This window comes from Dreissena polymorpha, chromosome 3 (genome assembly GCF_020536995.1).
Source record: "Dreissena polymorpha isolate Duluth1 chromosome 3, UMN_Dpol_1.0, whole genome shotgun sequence".
In the NCBI taxonomy this organism is placed as follows: domain Eukaryota; kingdom Metazoa; phylum Mollusca; class Bivalvia; order Myida; family Dreissenidae; genus Dreissena; species Dreissena polymorpha.
Window position 1 is genome coordinate 107,542,898 of NC_068357.1, and position 17,529 is coordinate 107,560,426.

The window sequence follows — 17,529 nt, forward strand, 5'->3', positions numbered from 1 at the left end:
GACCAATTTGAGCAGAGATATTAACATTTCAGTAGGGGGAGGTAAGCCTGATTTTTGAAGAAAACCCTATTTTGCAAGGTACGCGCATCTGCTTTAGAGCTGCAGTCTTTGTTTCTTTGTGCGATATGCTTATTGTTTATGCAAGAAAGACTAAGCTGACTTAATTCAACTATATGTACAACATTTGGTGCCTTTCATACCATTTAAACCCCTAAATGTGCATAAACTTTGATGAAAAGCGAGTAAAAAACACTGATTAAAGGGAAAAATCATCAAAATTCATTTTATTTTTGAACTTTGACCAGTGTGGTGAGCAATTTTTTACTCCGGATGTAAGCTGACACTGATTATGAGTCAGTTTTGGCAATATGATTATATCTACATTTCATATCTGTGCAAATTGAGTGATTTTTATACTTGGGTAGATAATGGAAAGAATGACCAAAAAGTTGCGTGAAAATGCCGCCGTTGATATGCTCACTAAAAATAGTCTCAAATTGTACATTGCAGTTATTTAACAAAGAAAACCACCCTGTTTAATCCAGAATTGACTAAAGAGTACAAATAATTCAAATTTAGATGGGTTTAAAACTTTGGACTGCTATCTTAAGGAGGCAGTCTACAGTTTTGTAGCCATATTTGCGCATTTGCCCCAGTCAATTTCCTGAACTTAAGGTATATGGCCTTAACAAAATTGTTTTTTGACTCCAGGAGCTTAAATGTAAGTATAAACGGTCAATATTCTAGCAATTTCACTTGTTTTCAGTAATTCGAAACTAAGTGACCTTTAATTTAGTCAACAACAACAACATGCTGAGTGAGAAGTAAACACATGTACTTCCTGCTTGAAGCAGCCGGCATTTGACATATTTCAACGGTGGGTTTAAATAAGTTAGCAGTGCAAAAAGTAAACGGTAATGACCCACTTTGTTTGGCTCAGTTTGAAAGCATTTGCTGTGATGGTGCAAAGCAAGTTGTCCACTGTGTGCGTATTGTTACCCGGAAAGATAAAAGTGATTGCCAGGTTTATCTGAAAATGGGGTTTTTACGATCAAGTTCCGAGACCTCCGAAAAGGTCTATTTTACCCCAGATATCAGTTTAAAGTGCATTTTCTGTATTGTTTTGTGCTTTATTTGCAAGCGGTTGATGAGCTGCTCTGAAAATTGTCTGAATCTATTTTCATGTTGTGACTGAAGGCCTTGTTTTGAGGGTGTTTTGCAGACCAGTGGTTGTCGGCCTGGGGATTTTCAAGAAAAACTGTAGACTGCCCCCAAAACTTAAAACAGTGACCGCTGATTCGCGTCAAGTTCTTTCTTACATACCACATGACCTATCTTTTTTTACCTATCTATTTTATTGTTTTAATCAATTCGGCTTGGAATGCTCTAAAGGTATGGTTATTAGGGTGTCTACTTGCAAAAGTTTGACTTTATTTTTCGTTGAAGTTGTTGGTTTTACATTGAATTTGTTAAGGAAATCTTTTGGTATATTGTGACCTATTATCAGTGTATGTGAGAACATGGAGCGACAACTCTGTTGGGAGATTAGATCCCAGTGTACTGAATAATGATCAAGGTCACTGGGATCATTCCTATTTTTTTGTTCTAGAAATTGCCAAATACTCGTAAAAATCATATTCGAACTGATTATACCTGCCATATTTAAGTTATCGATTTAACAGGAAAAAAACAACAAGTTTTAGCAATCAGAATCTATATTAAAGTAGTTTCCAATGATATTGTTTAATTTTCACTTTCGATTTGGAATTTATTTTTACACATGATATGTTTGCACATTAATTACATCAGCAAATTAATAAATATTGTATTGCATTTATAAGAAAGTAAAGTAAATATTGTCCTTATGGATTAATACATTTACATATTTAAATATAATTAAAGTTCAAAATGAATCAATAATGTAATGGGAATTATTAAGTGCAGTCTTAATAAGCTTCCAAAATGGCCGCCTGGAAAGAATTTTTGACAAATGAAGGTTTCGAAAAACTGAAAGAAGCGAGGCATTTCGCCGACGAACTCGCTAAAGATGATCCTGATGAAGAACCATATCGGTCTTTGTATAAGGCGAGAGATCTTTTGAATAGTGTCAAGAAGGTCTTGAAGAAAACTGCCGACAAACGTCATTGGGACGCGGATTTCTATTTCGTTTGGTGTGCTCTGGAACTGAAACTAGGTAGTTGCAATAATCCAACTCCCAGCGTTGGCACCCGTTATGCGGTGCTCTTGTTTATTATTCTTAACTAACATTGTTTTATGATTCAGTAATGGAAAGACACCTTTTTCGTTGGTATTTAAGTTGAACATAATGTTTAAAGTAAATAAAGATTTCTTTATGAAGTATTTAAGCCATCATGATACACATTGGCTTCCTGGTTAATTGTTGTTTAGTTTAACCTATTTACTTTAGCTAAATTGCATCGAAAGCCTCAGGCTTATTGAAACGCTCTCGAGTCCGTTTCCAGGGCCTAGAACCAGTACTTGGTGTCTTTGGGGGAAATCTAAAGAATGCTCCCACAGTGGGGATCAAACCCGTAATCACTTATCCATTCCAACACTGCAACCTTAGTGTGAACCAAGTGGCATTCATTTATTTATGAATGCACAATGAGGCCCACAATATGCATTTCTATAGAAGTTATTAATGTCCTCAGAAATGTAACATCCATCCAGTGCTTTCCACAGGAATTTTTTCAGACGCCCCGGGGCCGTTAAAGGGGCGGGGGTACTTATTACTTTTCCCATCACTACACATTACAGCAGAATCTAGTATATCCCAGTTTAAAAAGCAAAATCTGGTAAATATTTACCATAAAAGTGCTCAAGAATTTCAAGAAACACAAACATTCGACTTTTTTTCTTAAGTATCAAATAAATTTTGGCATATGTTACTATTTAAAGATGTGACGAAATGTCCAAGAGGGGCATTTTTTTCCTCTGAACACGCATAAATCTCCTGACATGATGTTCTCCTTTTTATACAACACAAAATACACCCACACTTTCCATGCAACGTTCTACATGTCTGCATAATTTTCGCGCGCTTTTTATTGAAACAAAGGATAAAGCACTGTTTATTGTCCCCTACCGGTTTCACCGGAGGGGACTTACGGTTTTCCCTCTGTGTGTCCGTCAGTCTGTCACACTTTTCTGGATCCTGCAATAACTTTCACTGCTGAAAATGGTGGATCCTGCACACTATTCTGGATCCTGTGATAACTTTAAAAGTTATTCATATTTTTTCATGAAACTTGAAACATGGATAGATGGCAATATGGACATTATGCACGTTATTTCATTTTCTTCCTACGTCAAAAATTATGACAACAAATATATAAAAATAAAATAAAAAATTCTGACAATGGTGGAGCCGGCAATAGTCTTGTTTTACGCTAGAATTTGTTAATGTCATGTTAGCATTAAAATTCGGAAGCGTGTTTCGGATTACAAATTTAATAATACTGATTTATTAATCGACAGAAACATTTACAGTTGTGCGTAATTAATTCAACGATTATTTGTTAAAGCGCATTACGAGTCGAATAAATGTTTTGATAATTTATTATGCATGAAATGCACAATATCCACGAGGATTACACTCGGTTGCCATCAGTCTTCTTAGTAAGTGGCCGAGACTCGTCGTATGCATGATCTTAATGCAGGTTTTACTGCCTACGAGTGTTGTTGCTCATTCAAAGCATGCGCTCTAATTGGCCAATATCGATTTTCCATTACAATGACAATCGGCCTTTAGGCGTGCTTTAGGTGGGTAAAGAGATACATGACGTAATTGACAGGGGATCATAAATCGCCTCTAACAATTTTTGGTGAAGTCGATATCGCTTTGATCTTAAGAATGCCTAGTTGCAGTATGAAGAATTCACACTGATCAGAAAATTTCAAGCGCCCCGCAGACTCTGATTTCGACTTTCAAGCGCCCTGGCAAGGGACCGCTAAATGGCCTGTGGAAAGCACTGCCATCTCACCCTTGTTGTCTATAAATAATTTACACAGACATCGAAATTCGCACTAGTCCGATAGCAAAAAACTAGTATTTTTATGCCCCCCTTCGAAGAAGAGGGGGTATATTGCTTTGCTCATGTCGGTCGGTCGGTCGGTAGGTCGGTCGGTCGGTATGTCGGTCCGTCCACCAGGTGGTTGTCGGATGATAACTCCAAAACGCATACGCCTAGGATCATGAAACTTCATAGGTACATTGATCATGACTCGCAGATGACCCCTATTGATTTTGAGGTCACTAGGTCAAAGGTCAAGGTCACGGTGACCTGAAATAGTAAAATGGTTTTCGGATGATAACTCAAGAACGCATACGCTTAGGATCATGAAACTTCATGGGTAGATTGATCATGACTCGCAGATGACCCCTATTGAATTTGAGGTCACTAGGTCAAAGGTCAAGGTCACGGTGATTCGAAATAGTAAAATGGTTTCTGGATGGTAACTCAACAACGCATTCGCATAGGATCATGAAACTTCATGTGTAGATTGATCATGACTCGCAGATGATCCCTTTTGATTTTCAGGTCACTAGGTCAAAGGTCAAGGTCACGGTAACCCGAAATAGTAAAATGGTTTCCGGATGATAACTCAAGAACGCATATGCTTAGGATCATGAAACTTTATGGGTAGATTGATCATGACTTGCAGATGACCCCTATTGATTTTCAGGTCACTAGGTCAAAGGTCAAGGTCACGGTGACCCAAATATATTAAATGGTTTCCGGATTATAACTCAAGAACGCATACGCTTAGGATCATGAAACTTCATGGGTAGATTGATCATGACTCGCAGATGACCCCTATTGATTTTCAGGTCACTAGGTTAAAGGTCAAGGTCACGATTGATCATGACTTGCAGATGACCCCTATTGATTTTCAGGTCACTTTGTTAAAGGTCATCGTCCACCCCCACCCCCCCTCACCCCATCACATTTTTTTTAAACATCTTATTAAATTAATTACTTCACCCCGAAGTATACCCCCTCTCACCCTTATCCTCCCACGTCCCAACCCCCCCCCCCCCCTCCGCCCCAATTTTTTTTTTTTTTTTTTTTTTATCAAGAGGGCATATTTGGTATTGCTGTTTGGAATAAATTACAATAACATGTAGCAATATGCATCACACCACTTTGTTTTCTCAATCACATTGCAGTGTAAAAAGATGTAGCATTCCAAAAAAAAAGAACATTTTTCCAAACCTAATTTTTTTTCTTTCATATTCTTGTTCTTTTGTGTCTTTCTTATCCAAATTTTGTATCTCCTAATTTTTTCGTATGTACAATTATTTTACTATCCAAAATGTCCAACAATCGTACCAAAGTCAAAATCTGTTTAAGACTACTTATAAAACAATGCAAATAAATATGTGGGACTTCGTTCATAAATTTTTTGTACATAAAGGAAGTGGAATGCATCTAATTAAATACAGCTATTGTGTTTATGCCAATATACATGTAATTTTCTAATGCACTGGAGAGCCTGTTGTTTGATCTTTAGATGAGCCAAGTGTACCAACTGTGTTTTGTTGTATCAAATGAACAGTTCAATGAAACTGTTTCCATGGCAACTTTGATTTCAGTACAATGTACTGCTTTACCAGTCAATATTTTTAACTTTTGAGCTTAGTGTCTCATTTGTACATGCATTACTGTATTAACTCCAAATCAACTAGTACAAGTGGTAGGTCAGTATTACATAGACTGGTGTTCACTGTTTACACAGTTTCACAACCCCATCTGATACTGGTCAGTATCTTGGCAAGTGGCCAAAGTTGGGAGCGGAATTAATGGTCTATTACATAACTGACTTCTGTGTGTGGTAAACACATGATACTGGTCATGTGGTCAAGTTGCACTTGTATACATTTGCGCAATACACAACACTAGCCTTGGCTATTTTTAATCAGATTGCATTGCTATCTATGGTGGTCATTGACTAGGGGAGTTAACTGCTATAAATAACATGTTTCATTACCATTAATAAATAAAACATTACAAATTGTGTGCACGTTTCACATATTGTCAAATAAGTCAAAATGTGTGAAAGGAATCCAAAAAATCAAAGACTCAATCATATAATGGATATAATTGATTAGTATAGGTCCTGATTGGTTTTTGCACTATTAATTGGATACATTTCACAGGTCATTGACATACAGTGACAAAAAACATATTCACACAATGGCTGTCACTACAACGGAGAGCCCATATGGGGGGCATGCATGTTTTACAAACAGCCCTTGTTTCTTTCGGGCTTGTAGGAAATCTAATATTACAAGCCCGACGTGCTTGTACAATTCATTAAACAGAAAACGAGTTCCACTTTCATTTTCAATATTTGTTTACAAAGTTTTGAGCCGCTTAAATCAACAGCCGCTTATGTTTTAACACACTGCGCACACGTGCTGGGCAATCAGCCGATGATTGGATTACTGTGCATAAAGCGCATGGTTTTGTGGTTCCCGGATTACTATTATGTAAAATCAATGTTTTGCGTTGCGTTCGGGACACAGAGAGTTATGGCTGATCAGTTGTCATTCAAGTACGACGTTGAGGAATGCAAATCTGAGGTAACTGTGATTGACGCATTTGTCAACTGGCTTTTTGTAGAAAAACCTGGCACTTAATTGCTTATATATTTTCTGGTGGTTCAGGTTTGTTCTCTCTTTCACATGGATATGGGATACATTTCTGCTAATTTTTTACCTAAACTTTATGTATATATTTATAATTGGGATTTGATTGAAATCTGTGTGTGAAATTAATTTCTTCTTATTTCAGGATCCGAAAGAGGCTGGCTCAGATGACGAGGAAGCTAACTTGGATGAGGATGAAATTAATAAGAGATTTGTATTGTATTCTAAAGATTGAATAAATGAATGCTTCTTTGGATGTTTTATGTTATGTTTATCTGCCTTTTTAACAAAAATGTTTGGGCTAGTAAAATCTGACTCAGGCTTGTTCAAATTCCCATAGTACTAGCCCGACTTGCTTGTAGATTTAAATCTGAATTTCAATAACTGTTTACACTTACTTCTTGTTAAACTAATAAACTTATACATGAAACATTATGATAAGTCTTATTATAGGTAAATTGTTGCTAATGATTAACCGAAAAGTGGCCATGGCATAATGGATATGGAGTCCGCCTAGCAACAGGGAGGTTACTGGTTCGATCCCCACTGTTGGAGTGTTCTTGAGAACTCCACCATAGACATCAAGGACTGTTTCTAAGCTTTAGGCTTTTGATGCAATCAAGTTGAAATAAACAGGTTAAAACTAATGAGAAACAATTTAATGTAGCCTAGTGTTCTCTCTGACCGGTATTTTGTAGCCAAATTTTATTTCTATGATATTTGCGGTAGGCATTCAATTGTAACAAAATTGTATTTCAGGCTAATGGCCCTAAAATTGTCCGTATTGTTAGGTTTAGTCATCTTTATCATGGTCCTGTAGGAAAAGTTTGGAAACTGGTGAATGGACGTTTCAGTTGCTGTGTGAATTTTATGAAAAGATTTTAAGAATGAAAGCATATTTTTTAGAACCTCAAATTGCATCATACAGTTTCTCAAATGTACAATCGTTTGAGTCACCTCTTAGTACCCAAATAGGGCTTGACATCACTTCGCAATTTTCTGGGGTATCCTGTGTACCTTATGCACATTTCTTCTGCATAATGTATGAATGCACACTGTATAAGAATAATTTTGCATTTTTAGCTTGACTATTATATATGAAATATATATAGTCATTTAGTGGAGCTATCCTACTCAACCCGGCGTTAGCGTGAGTGTGAGCGTGCAAATGTTAAAGTTTTTGTACCACCCCAAATATTTCCTATGTCCCTTGATTTAACATATTGCTTTTATATTTTGCATACTTCTTTACCAACATGACCCCAACCTATAAACAAGAGCAGACAACTGTATCAAGCATTTTGTAAGAATTATGGCCCTTTTTCCACTTAGAATATGCATATTATTGATAAATCTATGTTAAAGTTTGCCTACCACCTCAAATATTTTCAATAACCCTTGACATATTGCTTTCATATTTTGCAAACTTCTTACCAACATGACCCCAATCTATAAACAAGAGCAGACAACTGTATCAAGCATTTTGTAAGAATTATGGCCCTTTTTCCATTATAATATGCATATTACTTTAGTTACATTGCCATAACTTCTTTTTTTATGATTGGATTTTATTAATACTTTGACCAAAACAACGCTTACCTGAATACCACAATGGATTCCACCCAAACAATACCCCACGCCCCAACCCAGAATCCCTGCCCCCCCCCCCCCCCCCAAAAAAAAATAATAATTTAATTTTTTCCTTTTATTTTTATTTTTGAAAGATCATCTAATAAATGACCACACCTACATTATACCCCCCTCTCAACCCCCCCTACCCCCCCCCCCCAAAAAAAAAAAAAATTTTTTTGTCCTTTTTTTATTTTTGAAAGATCGTCTAATAAATTATTGAATATGAACAATTTCCCCATGATGGCTTACGTTATACTATCAAGCACTCGAATAGTCGAACACGCTGTCCCCTGACAGCTCTTGTTATAACCCCTAGGGTGGCATATAGCATTTGCACTGTCTGTCCGTCCCTCCGTCCATCCGAAAACTTTAACATTGGCCATAACTTTTGCAATATTGAAAATAGCAACGTGATGTTTGGCATCCATGTGCATCTCATGGAGCTGCACATTTTGAGTGGTAAAAGGTCAAGGTCAATGTCATTTTTCAAGGTCAATGATCAAAAAACAAATCCAAGGGAAGTAATAAGCTTTAAAGGGAGATTATTATCTGTACATGCCAAATGATTAAAACAAATGAATAAATCAAAGCGGCGCAGTAGGGGGCATTGTGAACTGAAGAACACATCTCTTGTTTTTATGCTCCCCCAAAATTTATTTTGGGGGGAGCATATAGTCGCCGCTTCGTCTGTCCGTGTGTGCGTCTGTCTGTCTGTCTGTCGGTCCGTGCACAATTTTTGTCCGGGCTATTTCTCAGCAACTAATGACCAGAATTCAATGAAACTTTATGGGAAGCTTCACTATCAGGAGGAGATGTGCATATTATCAGGGGGCTCTGGTCGGATGATTTTTCACAGAGAAATGGCCCTTTGAAATTTTTGAAATTTTCCATTAACTGTACATATAGGGCAATTCTTGTCCGGGCTATTTCTCAGCAACTAATGACCAGAATTCAATGAAACTTTATGGGAAGCTTTACTACCAAGAGGAGATGTGCATATGATCAGCGGGTTCTGGTTGGATGATTTTTCACAGAGTTATGGCCCTTTGAAATTTTCTATAAAAAAATTCTTGTCCCCCCCAACTACTGTGCCCTCAAGACGTTTCCTTTTATCTGAATATATAGTGCAATATTGTGACCAAAAATACCTTTGGGGAGCATCACCCGTCTCCGACGGTTTCTTGTTTCTAATTTGCAAGACCATGTGCTTTAATTGGCATAAAAAGTCTATTAATTTTTATGTATATTTACACTAACTTTCAGGTACCATATACATAGCAACAGAAGAAAAAGCAACAGGTGAGGAGCATTTACTGGGATGTCTTGAAAAGTTGGAGGATTTCAAGCTTACAAAGGAAGGAATGGGCATATACCAAGATACCCTTAATCAGATGGGAATTCTCTGGTCAGGCAGAGGGAAGCCAGAAGAGGCCTTGGACTACTTCAAACAGGCCGAACTAATTTATGTTGACTTTAAGTCTATAGTAGGAGGAGCCCCATTTATGATTGATGAGTTTCTTACAGCGCCATCAGAGGAAGATTCTGATAAACGTGAGGCCGAGCGAAAGGTAAAATTTGAGAGTGCCTACACCCATACACTGTTCTATTTTGCACAGGTGTATCAGCAGCTTGGTGATGCTGAAATCTCAGCGCAGTATTGTAACCTGACCTTGCAGAGGCAGCTGGATTCCCAGTCTCTGGACCGACTTGATTGGAGTCTGCACGCTGCTACTTTGTCACAGTATTACATGACCCAGAGAGACTTTAACATGTCTAGGCATTGCTTGGCTAGTGCTGAGGTGGTATTTCAGCAGGAGGAGGCCAATGATGTGACAAACTGCCCTGATGAAGTTAAGGAAAAGATGCAACAGGCAAAAGCAGATATCATCAGGTGTTGGATAAAGTATGCTCTTGGACTAATGGATTATTCTAGGGAGCAACTGCTGCAAGAGGCAGCTGGTAATGGTGAAGAAGAAGCTAATGATTATAAAGCTGATGGAAGAGATTCTGATAAGGAATCTGAGGCCATTGGGGTACAACAAGCTTCTGATGCACACTCTGTTCATAGTAATGGTAAGGTAGATGAATCTGAGGATACTAGCAGGGAAGAGAACGATCCCATTATTGCTGATGAAAGTGTTGAACAAAATGAAACTGAACAAACAAGTCAAGAAATTAAGAGCACTGCAAATGAAAATGATCAAACCTCTACTGAAAATACAGGTGAAGACAAAAAATATGTTGTAACAGATAACACCAGTCAACATGAGCAAGTGGTGTTAGACAAAGAAAATGACGAGGAAAAAAAGCAATTGGAACGAGAAGCTATTTCTAAAAGAAGTGAATTGTTGAGGAAAGAAGCTATGAAAAAGGATGGTAAAAAATTCAACTTGGAAGTGACATCCCACGAAGAAAAAATCACTGACAAACCTTTGAAAACATTTGACGAGGCAAGGGAGATATTTCTTATTATTAAAAAATGGATCGAGCAGGCTAAGGAATTCTACAAACTTGATCACCACTGTCCTGATTATGTTGCCATTGTTCAAGATCATAGTCTTTCCTTTAAATTTCTGTCATTCTTTGAACTTGACATGGAGAGGCAGTGCAAGATGCAGAAACGAAGGATTGACATGCTGTCTGAGATACTTAATGAGTTGAATCCTCAACACTATTTGCTTGTCTGTAGGCAACTCATGTTTGAGATTGCAGATACCTATAGTACTTTGATGGACTTAAAAATGGCGATATTAGAAGCCGCCGGGGAGGGGGTAAGGCCTACGCCTCATCATGTCAAGAAGATCAACTTACTGGTCAAGGAGAGTATAAAGTATTACCAAGAGTACCTAAACACTTTGAAGGGAGGAAAACCAGTATATCCGGATGAATTCCCAAACAATGATGTTCGGCCAGGGCTGGTGGCAATGTTCTGCATGGGACGGCTTTATTCCAAGTATATTCCCGGCGATGTTCAAACTAGACTGATGAACATTAAGAAGAGCAAAGACTGCTACCAGTTTGTCGTTGATTATTGCAATAGAAACCGGTCTGCAAAGGCTTTGGTGGAAGGCGAGTATCAAATATGTAAGGAAATGGTGGATCTACTTCCAGCAAAAATGGAAAAAATACGGCTAGAAGCAGAAACATGATTGTGATAATCAATGATCTATTTATTTAAGTAATAGGTTTTTGTTCAATATAGTGATGCATTTTGACATTTGGGAACAGTATTTTTGCTTGATCCTTGTTGGACAAGAAACTTTAAACTGCAATATACATCAAAAGATAAAACTTATAACTGTAATCATATTACAACTTAGTATGAATTTAATAGAACATTTGCAAGTCACTGCAGGATAATAAGGTATCCATAGATTCAGTGTACTTGTTTTTGACGAATACAAATTTTATTCTATGTCTTTTTTTTAGCTCACCAGAGAACATTGTGCTCATGATAGCTTTTGTGATCTAATTTTGTCCATCATGCGGAGTCAACATTTTCCTTGTAAACGCTCTTGGACGAGTTGGAAAATGGTTTGGGTTGATTAAAAAACATGTCCGCCAGAGGGCAGGGCATTTTTCCTTATATGGCTATAGTAAAACCTTGTTAACATTCTAGAGGCCACATTTTTTTCTGATCTTCATGAAACCTGTTCAAAAGATTTGTCCCAATGATATCTTGGACGAGTTAGAAAATGGTTCCGGTTGGTTGGAAAACATGGCCACTAAGGGGCAGGGCATTTTTCCTCATATGGCTATAGTTAAACTTTGTTAACACTAGAGGCCACATTTAGTGTCCGAGCTGCATGAAACTTGTCCAGAATATTTGTCTCGATCATATTTTGGACGAGTTTTTGAATGGTTGCAGTTGGGTGGAAAAATTGCCACCAGGTGGCTGTGCATTTTCCCTTATATGGCTATTGTTAAACCTTTTTAACACTATTAGTAAAACCTTGTTTACACTCTAGAGGCCACATTTATTGTCTTATCTTCATGAAACTTTTTCAGAAGATTTGTCTCAATTATATCATTCGCAAGTTCTCAAATAATTCTGATTGGTTGAAAAACATGGCCACCAGGGGTGTGCAATATATTTCCTGTTACGGCTTTAGTAAAACCTTGTTAACCCTGAACACTCTAGAGTCCACATTTATTGTCTGATCTTCATGAAACTTGGTAAGAAGATTTGTCCCAATGATGTCAAGTTCTAAAATGGTTCTGATTGGTTGAAAAACATGGATGCCAGGGGGTTAAGGCATTTTTCCTTATATGGCTATAGTAAAACCTTGTTAACACTATTACATTTGTTCACAATTATTGGACGGTGTGTCAAGCGAAAGAATTACGTCGATATCTCCAAGGTCATCTCCAAGGTCAAGGTCACACTTGGAGTTCAAAAGTCAAAAATGGCCATAAATGAGCTTGTCCGGGTCATTACTATGTCATTCTTTGTGAGATTTTAAAATGACTCTGTACATTAATTTTGTTCACAGTGATTGGATGGCGTGTCTGATGCAAAGAATAACAGTTCAAAGGTCAAAATGGCCATAAATGATAATGGCATAATAATTCTTTAAAATCGCCATAAATTAGCTTCTCTTGTTTTGTGAAGACAGCATGCAAAATATTCTGTGTCAATGCAGCATGTGGGGGCCACACGTCATGTCTGTGACAAAGCTCTAGTTATAAATATTTTTGTTTGAAAACCTGGTTTTGTGACAATTTTGTCCTTTGTTTTAATTATTTCATTGGCAGTAATTGCATATTGTTTAATATGCTGTTCACCCTTTTTATGTTCCTTTTACTTTTTCCTTTTTTTTTTCCCCGGATCGAATGATCGGGGGTATATTGTTTTTGGCCTGTCTGTCATTGTATGTGTGTGTGTGTGTGTGTGTCCCGAAACTTTAACCAAAACTTTAACCTTGGTCATAACTTTTGCAATATTGAGGATAGCAACTTGATATTTGGCATGCATGTGTATCTCATGGAGCTGCACATTTTGAGTGGTGAAAGGTGAAGGTCATCTTTCAAGGTCAAAGGTCAAAAACAAAATTCAAAAACTTCACCGAAAACTTTAACCTGCTTCATAACTGTTGCAATATTGAACATAGCAACTTGATATTTGGCATGCATTTGTATCTCATGGAGCTGCACATTTTGAGTGGTGAAAGGTCAAGGTCATCCTTTAAGGTCAAAGGTAAAAAAAAAAGTCAAAGCGGCGCATTAGGGGGCATTGTGTTTCTGACAAACACATCTCTTGTTTGGTAGATTTCTGATTAAGACTAATATATATGAAAAATGTTTATATATTTTTTTTATCTTGATTTTTATGCACCCTTTCGGAGAAAAGGGGATACATAGTTTTCACACTGTCCGTCTGTAAGTCAGTCTGTCGCACTTTTCATGTCCGCTCTCTAATTCAAATAGTTTTCATCCGATCTTTACGAAACTTAGTCAGACGTTGTATCTAGACAATATCTAGGTCAAGTTCGAATATGGGTCATGCCGGGTCAAAAACTAGGTCACAGGGTAGAAAAAACAAATCCAATGGAAGTAATAAGCTTTAAATGGACATAATTATCTGACCTGCCAAATTAAATATTTTTGTTAAATAAATCAAAGCGGCGCAGAAGGCGGCATTGTGTTTCTGACAAACACATTGTGGTAAAAGGTCAAGGTCATCCTTCAAGGTCTAAGGTCAAAAATCCAAATCCAAGGGAAGTAATAAGCTTTAAAGGGAGATAATTATTCAATATTGAACATAGCAACTTGATATTTGGCATGCATGTGTATCTCATGGAGCGTCACATTTTGAGTGGTGAATCTACAGTCACGGTGGTTGCTTTTAATTATTTGCTTCTAAAAATATAGAGATTATATATTTCTTTACCAAGAATTTAAGTTCTTTTCACAGTTACTGTACATATTTTTTATTTTGATTATTTATGACTCAAATGATTGATTTGTCAAAGTTTTTTTTTAATGATATAATTATCATTTCTTTCCTGTACTAATTTGTGAACGGTAGGGTTCATTACATACCTGTGGGCTTATGTCCATAGATACATGATGAACTCTGGCTATGATCTCTTTGATAAACCACAGGCCTTGGTTGTCAGTGATGTCTGACTTGGTCATTTTTTACTGTCTACAGACCCCCACCACCACCACCCAGGTTGGATTGGACAAAATCCAAGGGAAGTAATAAGCTTTAAAGGGAGATGATTTCTATACCTGCCAATTGATAAATAGAAATTTTATTTCAAAGCGGCGCAGTAGCGGGCATTGTGTTTCTGACGAACACATGTCTTGTTTATGGTATGCTATGATATTAAGCAAAAAAAGTCCAGACTTATATTTGGGCACGCCCCCTTCCCACATTTGATCTTTTACAAGACTCTGTTAAAATTTGACTTAAACTTTCAGATGGTTTTTATCTAAGATAGCTTATTGCTTATCTAAGAATTTCACTAATGGCACACGTTCATGGCTGGGCATTAGTGGCAGATATATTGAAGGCGGACACAAATTACTGTTTTAATCAAAAAGAGATAAATCATAAACGCCGCTTTAAGTAAGTAACATTGTAGGTATGCATTCTTGCATGAGGTATCTTATCCACAATTTAACTTTACATTACAATTCTCAAATTTATTTTGCTTGTATTGGAAATCACTTTTAAATGTACCTGCACTCATTCCGAATTTGTTTAAGCATTAGTCACAAAACTTAATTGTCTTTTCAATTTTGCTTCAGCTTTGGTAAAGAACGACTAAAGAATGTCTTCTCTTTTGAGTCAGTTACCACTCTAGAGAGCACCTTTCTCATCCAACCTTGATAAAACATGGCCGTAATGTTAATCTGGACAATATCAAAACGAGTTTGAATCTTGGTCATGTTGGTCCAATAAATACATTACCAGGTCAAATCATAGAAAAACCTTGTTTCTGCTCTAGAGGTCACATTTATGACTCAATCATAATGAACCTTGGTCAGAATGATTATCTCGACTAAATATAGGCTAAGGAAGAAAAGGTAAGTAATAAGCTTTAAAGGGAGATAATTATTCTATATTGAACATAGAAACTCGATATTTGGCATGCATGTGTATCTTATGGAGCTGCGCATTTTGAGTGGTTAATCTACAGTCACGGTAGTGGCTTTTAATTATTTGCTACCCCCCCCCCCCCCCCCCCCCCCCCCGGTTGGATTGGACAAAATCCAAGGGAAGTAATAAGCTTTAAAGGGAGATGTTTTCTATACCTGCCAAATGTTAATAGAAATTTTATTGTGAAACATTTCAATATTGCATAAATTATATTAATTAAGTACAGGTCTATCCTGTGTCAGTTCACTAGTCTGTTTCTGTGGTAATGGGTTGTAAAAATGCTTTGTTGCATGTTTTTGTTTTGATGTGTTTAACATTAGTTGATTCTCCATCAATTTGCTCTGTTTGAGATGTTAATTATTTGCCTAAAACAAGCATATTTGCTTTGAACTGTTTGTTGTTAAGTTCTTATAATCATAATGTATATTTAGCTCGACTATTATATATGAAATATATGTAGTGGAGCTATCCGACTCACCCCGGTGCTCACCCTGGTGTCGCATTAGCGTTAGCGTGAGCGTGCAAATGTTAAAGTTTGCGTACCACCCCAAACATTTCCTATGTCCCTTGACATCAAGCATTTTGTAAGAATTATGGCCCTTTTTCCACTTAGAATATGCATATTATTGATAACTCTATGTTAAAGTTTGCGTACCACCTCAAATATTTTCAATGTCCCTTGACATATTGCTTTTATATTTTGCATACTTCTTTACCAACATGACCCCAACCTATAAACAAGAGCAGACAACTGTATCAAGCATTTTGTAAGAATTATGGCCCTTTATTCACTTAGATTTTCTATGTTAAAGTTTGCGTACCACCTCGAATATTTTCTATGTCCTTTGACATATTGCTTTTATATTTTTCACACTTCTTTACGAACATGACCCCAACCTATAAACAAGAGCAGACAACTGTATCTAGCATTTTGTAGGAATTATGGCCCTTTTTTGTCTTTAACTTTGAATTTTTTTTTAATTTTTGTGTTAAGATCCACTTTACTCCGTAAGTATTAAGGCTATTGCTTTCAAACTTCAAATACTTTCTTACTATCATGATGTACTGTACCTGGCAAGTTGAATTTGACCTTGACGTTTGAATGATCTTGACTCTCAAGCTCAAATTAATAAATTTTGCCTAAATTGCCATAACTTCTTTATTTATGATCAGATTTGATTCATACTTTGACAAAAAAACACTTACCTGACATACCACAATGGACTCCACCCAAACTAGCCCCCACGCCCCACGCCCCAACCCAGAACCCCCCCCCCCCCCAAAAAAAAAAAAAAAATATTATTTTTTCTTTTTTTTGAAAGATCATCTATTAAATGACCACCCACCCACATTATACCCCCCTCTCCATGATGGCTTACGTTATCCTGTCAAGCACTCGAATAGTCTAGTGGCTGTCTTCTGACAGCTCTTGTTATGCCTCCTGGCAGGGTGGCATATAGCAGTCGCACTGTCAGTCGTCTGTCCAGCATTCTGTTTTCCAGCATTTTTTTTATGCAACGCTTTCAGATATTTAGCTGAATTTTGGCATGTGAGTCTACCTACTTAACATACAGATGAAGTGTGAGTTTCATTCTGGTCCATTGAATTTTGGCGAAGGTTTGGGTCTGGGACTTAATAATTTAGTAAGGGGTATTGTGCTTCACAAACATGTCACGTTAATTCATGATTTATTATTTAAAATCAAGTTACTAGCAATTAAGATATTGTTGGTAAAAGTGACATAATTAATTAATTGTTGTCATGAGGGTGGTAATTAATATATCTCATCTTAAGGAGCAAGTCCGAGAAGTATTATACAGTTTAGTTAAGTTTGTCAATTGTAAACAAGAACAAAGAGTGCTGTGTGTATTTCTAGTTATTTTTCATGGTGTTTTATGTTTATATTTTGTACTTGGTCTGAGTATATGCATGAATAGACCATAGGATTGTGAAAGAAATTATGCCTTCATCAAAAAGACTCTGTGAAACCTGTAAAACAGACAAATATGAAAAAAATAATGTGAGTTTAGTAAGACTCAGACACTGTCTGACAAGAAATTTGAAAAGTTCACATGTAACAGGCATGCCTTGTTATGCCCATTTCGAAGAAGAAGGG

General features: G+C 36.9%; 2 protein-coding genes across 2 annotated transcripts in view; one reads left to right on the forward strand and one right to left on the reverse strand.

The window, feature by feature from the left end:
- LOC127870885 (uncharacterized) overlaps window positions 1-17,529 on the reverse strand; it is a 385,033-nt gene that overhangs the window by 312,832 nt on the left and 54,672 nt on the right. The gene's annotated exons all lie outside the window — the stretch shown is intronic.
- LOC127870866 (KIF-binding protein-like) lies at window positions 1,957-16,680 on the forward strand. Its single transcript, XM_052413432.1, has 2 exons — window positions 1,957-2,194; window positions 9,569-16,680. Exons 1-2 carry the CDS (start codon window positions 1,963-1,965, stop codon window positions 11,452-11,454), a joined length of 2,118 nt encoding a protein of 705 aa, XP_052269392.1. The 5' UTR covers window positions 1,957-1,962; the 3' UTR covers window positions 11,455-16,680.